At 34.6% G+C, this 13,233-nt stretch overlaps 1 protein-coding gene across 1 annotated transcript in view; it reads left to right on the top strand.

Annotated features, from left to right (window-relative positions):
• CDC40 (cell division cycle 40) overlaps positions 1-13,233 on the top strand; it is a 54,838-nt gene that overhangs the window by 21,543 nt on the left and 20,062 nt on the right. The window contains exons 3-5 of the mRNA XM_027088737.1: positions 3,119-3,248; positions 10,122-10,205; positions 12,338-12,477. Coding sequence (XP_026944538.1) covers positions 3,119-3,248; positions 10,122-10,205; positions 12,338-12,477 — 354 coding nt within the window. The remainder of the gene's footprint in view (positions 1-3,118; positions 3,249-10,121; positions 10,206-12,337; positions 12,478-13,233) is intronic.

The raw sequence follows: 13,233 nt of genomic DNA, 5'->3' as shown, positions 1-13,233 counted from the left end.
ATAATTAAACTGTGCTTATGTCTTACAAGATTGAGGTATTCTGCCAATAAAATTGAATTGTGGTGATCTTTTCCAAAATTATAGAAAATAACAATTAATATGCTCTTCTCACCTTAAACTTTGTTTATAAATGTTTTATACATTGATTACTTCAATGAATATTAATGGAAAACTTAATACAGCAACTTGAGTATATGATTATTTGTTCAGTAACTTGGGTTTTTTTTCCTATATGTGAATTTATGGTTATGATTTCATATAGTCAATTTTTACTTATATGAATTTTCTTAATTCCTGTGATGTTATACTGCTAAGGCATCAACCCTCAAGTACTCTGCCTGTTGAAGACTTGAGAACCACTGCCTTATAATACATGGATCTCTTAGATTTATCAGCTAATGTCTTAAATTAAAAGTGCTTTTCTCCCAAGTTTATAAATAAATCACTACTTCACTGAGATGAAAGAGGTAAGGTTACTTACCTCAGAAACATTTTCGTTTTTGGTGCAATGTCTGAAATAATACTTAAATATGTATATTTTATATAGGAGATTTACAATTGTAATTGACTGTGATATACTTCAATATTATATTAGCCAAAAACTATTAAATACTCATACCTAATTAACTTGAATATGTATTTTAAAAAAATCACTTGTATACAAACTTAGGCTTAGACTTAACTACCAAAAGTCGAAAAGAAGCATTTAGAAATCAGTTTTGTGTATTTTTAAATATGCATCGTTTTGTTTTTTTAATGGTTAACCCAGAATTAAGAGTTGCATATTCACACAGACCAGGAACATCTCAGAGAGTAATTGGTAAGAGCTGAGTCCTGCTGAATAACATTCTCTGCCTTCCTCTGTTGACATGTAACGTCTTTGAGGTCAGCTCCAATAGCTGCCAGTAACCAGAAAGTTAAGGTGAGCCAGAAGTAGATGAGCCTACCCCAGGCAGCTTCCTATATCAGTGGAAGATTTTTTTCTTGTCTCAGCTTAAATATGTATAAAATATAAGCACGTTTAAATTTTTAGACAGTGTTAGGAAGAGTACCACAAGATATACTTTGCTGTAATATATGGATCTATATTCTTACAGAAATCAAAGTTCTTAACACTGAGAATTTTTCTTTAAAAGATGGAGGCAGGGCTTCCCTGGTGGCACAGCGGTTAAGAATCTGCCTGCCAATGCAGGGGACACGGGTTCGAGCCCTGGTCGGGGAAGATCCCACATGCCGCGGAGCAACTAAGCCCGTAAGGCCACAACTAAAGGAAGCCCACGCGCAGCAACGAAGACCCAACGCAGCCATAAATAAATAAATAAATATTTAATTAAAAAAAAAAAAAAAAGATGGAGGCAGTTTGATATGTATGACCTGTAGAAGAATTATTCCCTTTTTGTAAAATTTTAATAGAATTAGAATATGGAAATTGTACTTTCCTTTTTGAAATTGGAAATTATAAGCATAACGATTGGTAATTTATTAGATGTGATAGGAGTAACAATATAGGCAATGGGGATTTTTATCATTTTGGAATTTTTTTACCCCCAGAAATATCACATGCTGCTTTGCAGATGTTAACTGACTATAGCAATTAGATCATCTAGTCAACTTAAGTCATTTTATTATCTTTGATTTTATGGATGTTTTTGTAATAAATTTCATGACTGAATGAAGTTAACTGTAACTTCCAGCATTCAGCAATCTAGACTTTTTTCCCTACATTTCCACCCGTCAGCTCAGGAAGAACTAATACGAGCTATAAAGTCTTGCCCTATCCTTTAATTTAGAATAAATAGTAATAAAAGCTTTATATATGAATTAGATATCTTAAGATTGAATCATTTTAAACCTAGAAATGGAAGCTGTCAATAGAAAGGAATATTAATTTATTTTCTTCTAAAGCAGAAAAAATTATAAGGCAAATTAACGTTTAAATTCAGATTTTTATGCATAGCATAATGTTGATATGTAGAGAAGACAACATTCTGGTTAAGGAAAGGTCAATAATTTATATTTATGGCTCTGGAAGTGTATCATGGAAAAGGTGGTTTCAAATGGTAGTGACCTAAGATGTTCTAATGTCAAAATATTTATTATGACAGTCGACCTTCCAGAATTCAAATAAAAATATCCCGTCTACTTCCACTGTTTCCAAAGTGGGAAGTTCATTTTATTCTTTATTTTTAAAACTGTAAAGAAAAGAGTTGGATCTTCCCAATACCTTTTCTAATAGCATTAGTGACTTTAGGCAGGCAAGGTATGTCATCTTGACCTTTTTCTCCATTTCTAACATGAGAAAGAGAATACCTCTTTAACTTTCCAGAATTTTTGTACAGATCAAATTAAATAACATTTGGAAAGCCATTCTGGAAACTCAAAACATTGTAAACATACAGATAATAATGGCACTGTTTTGTGTAAGATTTTCATAGTGTGACTTTTCAGAGTGGAGAAGTTTTATTTACATTTGTAATGTCTTTTCCTAGGGACTTTTTCAAGGACTTTACTTTTACTGTCTATTTCCTATCTTCTGCCCCCAGTGAGACTGATTAATCTTTCCTTCATTAGTTCTTTCTATATGCCAGGCACTATGGAAAGTATTGACGGTTCTAAGTCTCCACCTTTGAGGAACTCATAATTTAGTAGCAGAGAAACATGTGTTTTTTAAATTACATCATGGTACCATTCCAAAAATCCCCCAAATCATCGTTTAGACAAAACTATAGTGTGTCTCAATTATCTAGAGCAACACTGTCAAACAGAACTTCCTGCAATAATGAAAATGTAGTAGCCAGTAATTGTATGTGGCTGTTGAGTTCTTGAAATGTGGCTGGTATGGCTGAGGAACTGAATATTTTAATTAATTTAAATTTCAATAGCCACACATAGGCTTGGGTGAGCTGGTTCCTCTCCAGTCCTGGTGGCTGCCAAACAGTGCTAACCAGCCATTGTCCAGTTGTACTAAACCATGGGAGGTAAGCATGTTCCCACACAAGTTAATGGGCCCCTGATGATTTAGAGTTAAAAATACATTGTACAATAATTCTACTCATTCTAGCTTTCTACACTGAGAATTTGGGTTTTTTTGTTTGTTTTTTTTCTTATAACATTGTAGTTTGGACCAGAAAATCCCTTCAGAACACAGCAAATGGCTGCCCCTAGAAATATGCTTTCTGGATATGCTGAACCAGCCCACATCAATGATTTTATGTTTGAACAGCAAAGAAGAACTTTTGCCACATACGGTAAGATGATAGCGAGTTTCAGGTTAAACCTTATTAGAAGTGGGGTGTGTGTGTGTGTGTGCGCGCAATGATCGATTTTATCTTCTGGCTTTTTAAATTTATTAACCTGGATTCCTTAAAAGGGTAGTATGTTTTCTTATACACATCTATAAATATTTATACAAATAGGAAGGTGCACTAATATTTTTAGCTGTCATTCTAAATCTGTTCTGATTTCTGAGTACTAGAAATATTCTGTGGTCTTAAAAACAGAACATTCTCTGTTGTACTTTTTTTTTTTTTTTGCGTTACGCGGGCCTCTCACTGTTGTGGCCTCTCCCGTTGCGAACACAGGCTCTGGATGCGCAGGCTCAGCGGCCATGGCTCACGGGCCCAGCCGCTCCGCGGCATGCGGGACCCTCCCGGACCAGGGCACGAACCCGCGTCCCCTGCATCAGCAGGCGGACTCTCAACCACTGCGCCACCAGGGAAGCCCTCTCTGTTGTACTTTTTAATGAACACTTGTTATTGAATGACTGTTGCATGTAGACTGCTATTGAAATTGGTAAATAACCGGATAGTGTTAAGAGGTATATTTTTATCTTCTTGTGTACTAGTTGACTTAACTCTCTTTCTCAGATTTTATCTCTGAAAAGTTTTCTGTTGATTACTGAGGGTTATCAGGAAATGGAATGGCCACAAATTCATTGCGTAAAATAATTATATCCTATCGGTGGGATTTGAGAAAGTTAATGTGCATACAAGGCTGGGGATCCCCTCTACAAGAAGATGGTCTTTATAAAAATGTCCTTGCTCATGGTTCCACAGACCATAGGTCTGGTCACTTATATCAGCTTTGTCCATATTTGGTAGTGCCTTTTCTTTCTCTTCCCATAATCTACATCTGTAGGTTGACAGACACACTGATCACCTTCTGCTTTGAAGAGCTTTTTGGTAGGGTGGGTGAGCAAAGTAACTGAGAATGTTTTTATGCCTGTTGTAGTTGTGATCTTTATGAATTAATTATTTATGCTGATGTTCTCTTCCCCAAAGAGTAACTGAAAAAGAAAACTTTGAACTTTTTTAACAAGAGATTTAATAATCACATTTTTAGACATCAGCAACTTTGTCTCTCTTATTTTCATTTAGTTTTCTTTGCAGTTAAAATTCTAATACCTCCTCCTTTTATTTCTTATAGGATTTTTTTAAAGTTCTAAACAGATTTTTCTGTCCTATCTATGATTAACTTCCATTATTATAAGATAGCACCCAAAATAAAGTTAAGAAAGCAGTATCATGGGAAATGTTATGTATTCGGTGATGCTTTTTAATAGCAATTGTTTTCACTAAAAAATAACATAAACCAATTTTAAACATTTAGGAAAGAGAAGAAAAAGGTTACCTATAATCCCACTATACTAAAATATCTACTTTTAGTAGATATTTTATTCCTCCAAGTCTTTTTTATTATACATATTTGTATTACAGTGCTGTAATCCTTCTAAACTGAAAATTTTGCAACTTTTTAATTCAATATTCTATCATAAGCATTTTTCAATGTTACTTTATAATCTCAAAGCTTATTATTTTTAAGCACTATGTAACATCCACTGATGGGTTTATATTACAATTTACATAATTATTCTAATGTTAGAAAATTACTTTTTTCTAGTTTTTAGTGAGCCATGCAAACTGATTCATCGTGAATTAGTTTAGAGGTTTAGTACAGATAGTCTTATTTATTTATCCACAATATGTTCTTGGAAACTGGTTGTAAAATGATTGACATATATTAAATTATATTTCACTGTGGCTAGGTTATAATTGACTTAACAGGTGCCAAAAGTCATAGCAAAGACTTTATACCTCTGAAATCTCCTAAAAGAGTTCAGTGACACTTCCAGTCCAATAAAATGGTTATAAATGCATTGTACCCATTGATTGTATAAGGGATCCCATGTAAATCTAAAGTATATGTGCATTACATAAAAATCAATTCTATTGCATCATGAATTTATTATATCCTAGCCTATAATAAAATGGACTTTTAAAGACTCTGCAGGGTTATTTTTAGACTTTAGAAGGAAGGGCCTTAAGCAATATTTTAGGTAGCTTAAATCTTTAAAACAAAATAAAACAGGTGAAAAAACTATCCTATCGCATTGAAAGCTATTCAGTTGGCTTTAGACCCAGGTTCAGAAACAGCTTACTTGGAAAAATGATAGCTGGTATTTTTTGCCTCTTCCATTAAGAGGGCGTGGACTAGAACAAAGATTGAACTATTTAGTGAGTCAAAGACATAAAAAAGGAATGTGGGGTATATACTATGTTAGGTGGCCTGGAATAAAAGGAGTAGCCACTTGCAAATTAAGTAATGTACGTCTGTCTCCCTTATGAGAATCTTAGAACTGAGAACCATTTATCTGAACTTAAATAAACAAGTTAACCAACCTCAAGTTTAGCAGTCTTTTTTTCTTTACCCCCAAGTACTAAGCAAGTATAGCTTCTGTTAATTTAAAAGTCTTATTTTCTCATAGAAAGTTCTTGTCTAGCTTCTGATAGTAATTCCTATCTGAGTTTTTCCTCTCACTCTTACACATGGAATGTAATGCTATGAGACCTTTCTGTTACCTTCTGATTTGCAAAGTACCAGGGAGCAAACCTTCCTTATATCTTGTATAAGACACAAGACATGTCTCTCTTACCTACGAGACATGAAGGAGATGGCACAGGAATTCAGCTTTTTTTAAATTATTTTATTTATTATTTTTGGTTGCGTGGGTCTTCGTTGCTGCGCACGGGCTTTCTCTAGTTGCAGCAAGCCGGGGCTTCTCATTGCGGTGGCTTCTCTTGTTGCGGAGCATGGGCTCTAGGCACGCGGGCTTCAGTAGTTGTGGCACATGGGCTCAGTAGTTGCAGCTCGCGGGCTCTAGAGCGCAGGCTCAGTAGTTGTAGCGCACGGACTTAGTTGCTCCGCGGCATGTGTGATCTTTCCAGACCAGGGATCAAACCCGTGTCCCCTGCATTGGCATGCGGGTTCTTAACCACTGTACCACCTGGGAAGTCCAGGAATTCATCTAAGTCTCATATTTATCACTCTATAACTCTGCTGGGATATAGAACACTGATCCTACTTTTCTAACCATTTTTAAATGGTTATAGCAGTGTTATAATCTAAGTGTATTATTTTACTTAGTTTATCACAGCCACCTCTATTCCTTAATCTGTAAAGACAGTCTCCTTTACTGTATCATCCCATTTACTTATGCTACAGTTTTGCTTTTAGCTCCCATTTATCATGTTTGTCCTGAGTTCTTAGTCTCTCAATGGTTTGTATGAATTCTTTTGTCCTGTTCTCCTCCCTTTTTGTCTTGGGTTTCTGGCCTGTTCCCTTACTGGTCTTCCTTGGGGATTCTCAGTAAGGTTTCTCCCCTTTGTCCTCCTTTCACTCATGATTTTCTCCACACCAGTCTATGAAAGTGGAAAATTTTAAATAGACACGTTTAAGCTGATTCACTTCATTGTACAGCAGAAACTAACACAACATTGTAAAGCAAGTATACTCCAGTAAAAAAAATTTTTTTAATTAATAAACACATTTAGTTTCACCACACTCATTATTAACTGAGTTTTAACTTCAATATTAACTCTTTATTAAACCCTTTTATTAACATTTTTTAACATCTTTATTGGAGTAGAATTGCTTTACAATGGTGTGTTAGTTTCTGCTTTACAACAAAATGAATCAGTTATATATATACATATGTTCTCATATCTCTTCCCTCTTGCGTCTCCCTCCCTCCCACCCTCCCTATCCCACCCCTCCAGGCGGTCACAAAGCTTTTATTAACATTTTTAAATGATTTTTTAAAATACTCTGCTGAATGAAGATGTCATAATTTATGAAAAAATTCTTGTATCATTTAGATTGCAAGTTGGTTCTAGTTTTCATTATTTAAAATGTGGTGATGTATATTTTAAGCTGCAGTAAAATGCTTTTTAAAATGTGGTAGTGAATTTGTTTGTGCATAAAACTTTATGGGTTGTTTTTCGTTATTAAGATGAATCTCCAGAAGTGGATCTAAGAATGTAAATGTTTTTAAAACTTTTGTTATATATTGTCAAATTGTTTTCCAAAAGAATTCTCCCAACTTTTACTGCCACCACCATGTATAAAAATCCTACTTTTCCTTACTCAAGGTCCATATGATTGTTTTTCCTTTGTTTATTTGATAGTCAAAATATTGTATTTCTTTATTTTAACTTTATCCTTTTGGATTACTAGTGAGGTTTGAAGGTTTTTTCATATATTTGTAATCATTCTTTTGCAAATTGTTTACAGTCTCTTCTCATTTACCTATTGAGACATTAATATTACTAATCTTAAGAATCTAACAATAAAACTAATATTATTAGAGCCATTTCAAGTAAAACTACAAAGAAAGAAAGTAAACACTGGGAATTCCCTCGTGGTCCAGTGGTAAAGAATCTGCCTTCCAATGCAGGGGACACAGGTTCGATCCCTGGTCAGAGAACTGAGATCCCACATGCCGCAGGGCAACTATGCCCATGCGCCACTACTAATGAGCTTGCGCACCTCAACAAGAGACCCCGCATGCCACAAACTACAGAACCCACGTGCTCTGAAGCCCCCTCACCACTACTACAGAGCCCACGTAACCTGCAGCCCACACGCCACAACTAGAAAGATGCCTGCGCACCACAATGAAGAGCCAGCACGCTGCAATGAAAGATCCTGTGTACTGCAACTAAGACCCGACACAGCCAAAAAAATAAAGAAAATAAATTTAAAAATTTTTTAAAAAGTGAACAGTAATTCTATTAAAAAGATAAAATGGAAAATAAGCTTCAGAAAGATAGATAAGAATATTTCAGAACTTAAATATAGATATATTCACTTATTTGAGACATAGGTTGGTAGAAAACTAATTGGACTAAAATTCTGTAGTGTTAGAGTTATATCTTGTTCTGTTGCTGGCTAACTTCTAGTAAGACATTTATCAATAGATAAATATTTAACATCCCTTATTAGTAAAGGGAAAATACTATTATCCCCTAATTACCTGGGTGGGAGGCAGTAGTGGTAATGGTGACAGTGGCAGTAAAGATTTTACCGCAGAGGGTGTGGAGAAGGAGGAGAACATAAGTTCCTTTCCTCAGAAGAAGAGGAAATTCCAGGCCAGATGAGCTGGCAATTGGTGCTTACACAGAGACCATAAGAAGAACCAGAGTTCTCCCTTTCCTCTCTGCCTCCTACACCATCTCCCTAAACACATAATGCAACGCCATTTGTGTAGATATATCTCCTTCAAGACAGAATTACATTTTAGATAAATTTTTATGGTTGAGATGGGGATTTTTAACTTAGGGTATGTTTAAATTTTACATGAGCCTTATGAAGTCTCATTTTAGAAAAATAATTTATAGAACACTAAACACTATTCTCTATGTCAAAGAGATGAAAGATAAAATAACTCATGGGATTTGAACCTGTGATTTCAGAGGTTGCAAAGCTGCTTTCTGCCATCAAGCTCTCTCCTCAGGCCAAGAACATATTTTAATACTAAAAAAAAAAACTATATGCAAATGAGCTAATACCTAGGTGGTTGGTTCAGTGTTAGCGTATTATGAGGGTGAGTTGAATACCTACGTGCTTAGCTTGTCTGAAAAGTATGTTTAATGACAAATCTTTTTCTTTTTCCAGAAGAAGTTCCCTTTAATCTTCAGCTGGAAAATTAAAATGTAAATAAATAAATAAGAAAATTTAATTGTTAGCTACATTCACTAGAATGTACCGCTAAAGAAAAATGCGCAAGTACTCTTATGTAGTATTTCATGCTTGTTCACATGGGTTGTAGGCCATAGACTGATTTAATGATCTAGCTCTCTTTTGTGAATATACTGGATTATTACTAAAGCTGATTTTACCAAACATTTATCATACTAGCACCCCCAATTGAAGAAAAACTGATTTCAGTTAATACAGACTTTCTTTCCTTAAGTTCCCATAGACCACTGAAGACTACATTTATATGTAGCTACACACTCTAGCTGAAGGAGTACATAAATATGCTAATAGATATCCTTACTGCTCTTACCAAAGAAATATAAATAATGATTTATGAAGTAGAAATATACTATTTTTACATTGGGAGGGAAGACTATCTTTACTGAGAATAGCATTTGCAAAATAATAGCTAAATTTTATGTAATTCTTCTTACCCTATTTCTTTTTTAAATTATTTAAAAGTTTATATAACTTGATAAACTAAACCATGCATTATCTGTTACCAAAAATAAAAAGATTTCTAAACTCCTGAATGTATGATATACGTATATTTTTAAGCTCTTAGAAAATTTAAGACTAAAGTTTGATATTTTGGCCTAACGGGCTGTTAGTAATGTAATGTCAATATGCTAGATTCATCTGTTCTACTGAAGTCATTCATTGTCCAGCCTGAGATTTGGGTTAATGATTCTAAATAGAAACATAGCTCATGAAAGAAGGATTAGTCCTCAGAGTAACAGTGGACAGTTGAATGTGATAAAGTAAAGTGATAACTCTTTTGGAGATAAGCTCAGAGAGATCCAACACAATGAAAGGTCTTTGAAATTATCTTGCACAAGCAACTTTACAATCGAAAATTTGGTTTGCTTGTGATAGAATTATTGGTGTGTACATCCTGATGATAAAGGAAGCTGTAATACTTTCAGAACATAAGGAAGAAATAAAGTCACAAGAAAACAAACAAAAAAAGAGACCATTTTCAGCATCTGGGAAGGAAAATGTAAAATGAGTAAATGTGTATAGAATCAAAATGAATTGTAAATGGAAAAAAATGGAGTCAGTAATTTGTACTTTGCTCCTTTCAGGTTATGCCTTGGACCCTTCATTAGATAACCATCAAGTGTCTACTAAGTATATTGGTTCTGTAGAAGAAGCGGAAAAAAATCAAGGTAATTTATTTGAAATATCAATATTTAATATCAAATATATATACCTATACTTATTGGTTGTAGATTGACTTTGGACAGTAGGGAAAAACTAGTATGTAATTTATCTCTTGATTTTTTTTTTTTTAAGTTGAGACAATAGTGGGATATAGTTTAGAGCAATGTATAGAAATATTAGTTTGGAGCTTGCTTTTGCCACTTACTAGGTGTGCAACCTTGTAAGGAAGATAGTCGTACCTGTAGTGGCGGGGTTGGGGGGTGGTGAGTGATTTCTTGGCACAGTTCCAGTCCTGTGGAAATCATTCAAGAAATGAAAACTAATGTATATCTGATTTTAGCAGTTTATTTCTCAACACTAATGTCAAGCTCCATTTTAAGAGAGCAGAAAAAAATCTCATCGTGCATGTCTGTGGAGATTGTCTTTCAAGGGTTGCTTTGAAGTCTGAGTTTGAATATGTGTTTTAAAACATATGTTTATACTTGTATTCATTTTGTACTTATTTTAAGACAAAGCATCATACTCTAAATGCTAACTTGCCACAAAGCTCATTGGCCCCTTGGAATCTTATCCATAAAATGTTCGATAGAAAAAAGTATGCTGTTTGTACGAAGGCACTTAGTAACTCTAGAGCCTATATCAGGGGTCCCCAACACCCAGGCCACAGACAGGTGCTGGTAGGTGGCCTGTTAGGAACCAGGCTGCACAGCAGGAGGTGAGCAGTGGGCGAATGAGCAAAGCTTCATCTGTATTTACAGTCACTCCCCATCGCTTGCATTACCACCTGAGCTCCACCTCCTATCAGGTCAGCGGTGACATTAGAGTCTCATAGGAGCACGAACCCTACTGTGAACTGCGCATGTGAGGGATCTAGGTTGTGCGCTCCTTATGAGACTCTAATGCCTGGTGATCTGAGATGGAGCTGAGGCAGTGATGCTAGCGCTGGGGAGCGGCTGCAAATACAGACTATCATTAGCAGAGAGGTTTGACTTCACAGAGACCATAATAAATCAACTGCTTGCAGACTCATATCAAAACCCTATCAGTGAGTGGCAAGTGAAAACAAGCTCAGGGCTCCCACTGATTCTGCATTATGATGAGTTGTATAATTACTTCATTATATATTACAATGTAATAATAATAGAAATAAAGTGCACAATAAATGTAATGCACTTGAATCATCCCCAAACCATCCCCACCCTCCCACCCCCCCGGTCCATGGAAAAATTTTCTTTCACAAACCAGTCCCTGGTGCCAAAAAGGTTGGGAACCGCTAGCCTATATGATGGTTTATGAGCTAGATTGTTGTTAAAATAGGATTTTAACAACCTTTTGTTATAACACAGCTTAAAGGAAACTGATTTGAATTAATATAGGTTAAGCTTTTCTCTTTGTTAGACCTCTACAAGCTACATCTTTATGTAGCTAGATTCTCAGTTAGCAGTTAAATTTTGACTGACTCCCGTAAACCTTTCTTTTTCCAATTTAATGACTACACACAGCATGCCACCTCCTACTGATCAAATGAGAATCCCAACCAGAAACATCCTCTTTCCTCTTTTCTTCTTACTGTTAAGATTTATGGTATTAGAGGTCAAGTTTAGATTGAGATCACCTGGAAGAAGTACCAGATTCTTGTGAAACCTTCTTTAATTTATATTGTTGCATTACAATACAGTGAAGCAAGTGAAGCAAGGAAAAGTTATTAATTATTTAATGTAATTTTATCTAATTCAGCTTTTGAATGAGAAATTTTAGCTTATTCTTGCTTTCAAAGGTAACTTTATCATTATTCAGCATTATTAAATTGCTATGTTTCTTTCAAAAAGTGGTAAAATCTACTGATAAAGATCTGTGATTAATTAAAAAGATTGTGTACCACTGCAGGATTACATAGCTGGGTCTTTTCTTCCTTCACATATACTAGAATTTGCAACATATTGCAGTGTTAGAAAGCTGCTTTGCCCAGAAGGTTGAGTCTCTTTTTATATAGCATGAGTTGGTGTATCTTGATTCATGTAGGTTTCATTTTGTGTTTTAAATATTTTGTGTTTATAAATATATATAAATATATACATTGCTGTTTCTTTAGAAAATATCCATATTTATGATCTCTGCTTTTTTGTTTTTAATATAGGTTTAACTGTGTTTGAAACTGGTCAGAAGAAAATAGAAAAGAGGAAAAAATTCAAAGAAAATGATGCATCTAATATTGATGGTTTCTTGGGACCGTGGGCAAAATATGTGGATGAAAAAGATGTAGCCAAACCTTCAGAAGTAAGCTGTGATGTTTTTCATTGTCAATTCAGGTGTCTGCTATGTCTCTATGAAGGATACCTATATTAATAAACGAGGTTTCCTTAGAGAACCAAATGACTCATCAGAATTTCTCTGCCTTAGATAGAGAAAATACAATAATTCCTTTGTTTTTCTTTGGAATAATTTTTGTTTATATTTTTCTGATTTATTATCTTCCATACTTTTTAATTAAAATACAATATTGAACAATTTTTAATAAAAATCACCTTGATAATACTATTAAGGTGCTATGGTAGCTGATTTTCTGATGCCAGATATTCAGATAGTAATTACAGAATCAGCCTTTCTATGATTTTAGAATTCATGATGGGTTTTATTTATTAATTTATTTTAAAATTTTAACAAAGTAGTATGTCTATTTTTTTCATAATATTATGAAGTTTATAAAGTAAAACTATAAAACCCTACTTGCCCCTCTCCACCTCCTAATCCTACTGTCTCTATGAGCCAGTCACTGTTCTAGGTCATAGGGATATAGCAGTGGAAAAGATTAAGAAAATCGCATCCTCATGAAGCTTACATTCTAGCTGTATCTCACATCCAATTATCTCAGTAATACATATATGCTGCTCTTTATTTATTTTGACTTCTCAGTTATTAAAAGGATTTACTACTACCCCACCTTGCTTTTACTGCTTCTCCCACAAAAGCTGTGTCACAAATCTGTAGTCACTGCTTATATCCTTATGACTATTAAAAGCTGTTTACTGAAGA

This window comes from Aethalodelphis obliquidens, unplaced genomic scaffold (genome assembly GCF_003676395.1).
Source record: "Aethalodelphis obliquidens isolate GAN/ISIS:26980383/991018 unplaced genomic scaffold, ASM367639v1 scaffold3, whole genome shotgun sequence".
NCBI lineage: Eukaryota > Metazoa > Chordata > Mammalia > Artiodactyla > Delphinidae > Aethalodelphis > Aethalodelphis obliquidens.
This window is presented reverse-complemented; position numbering and strand designations above follow the sequence as displayed.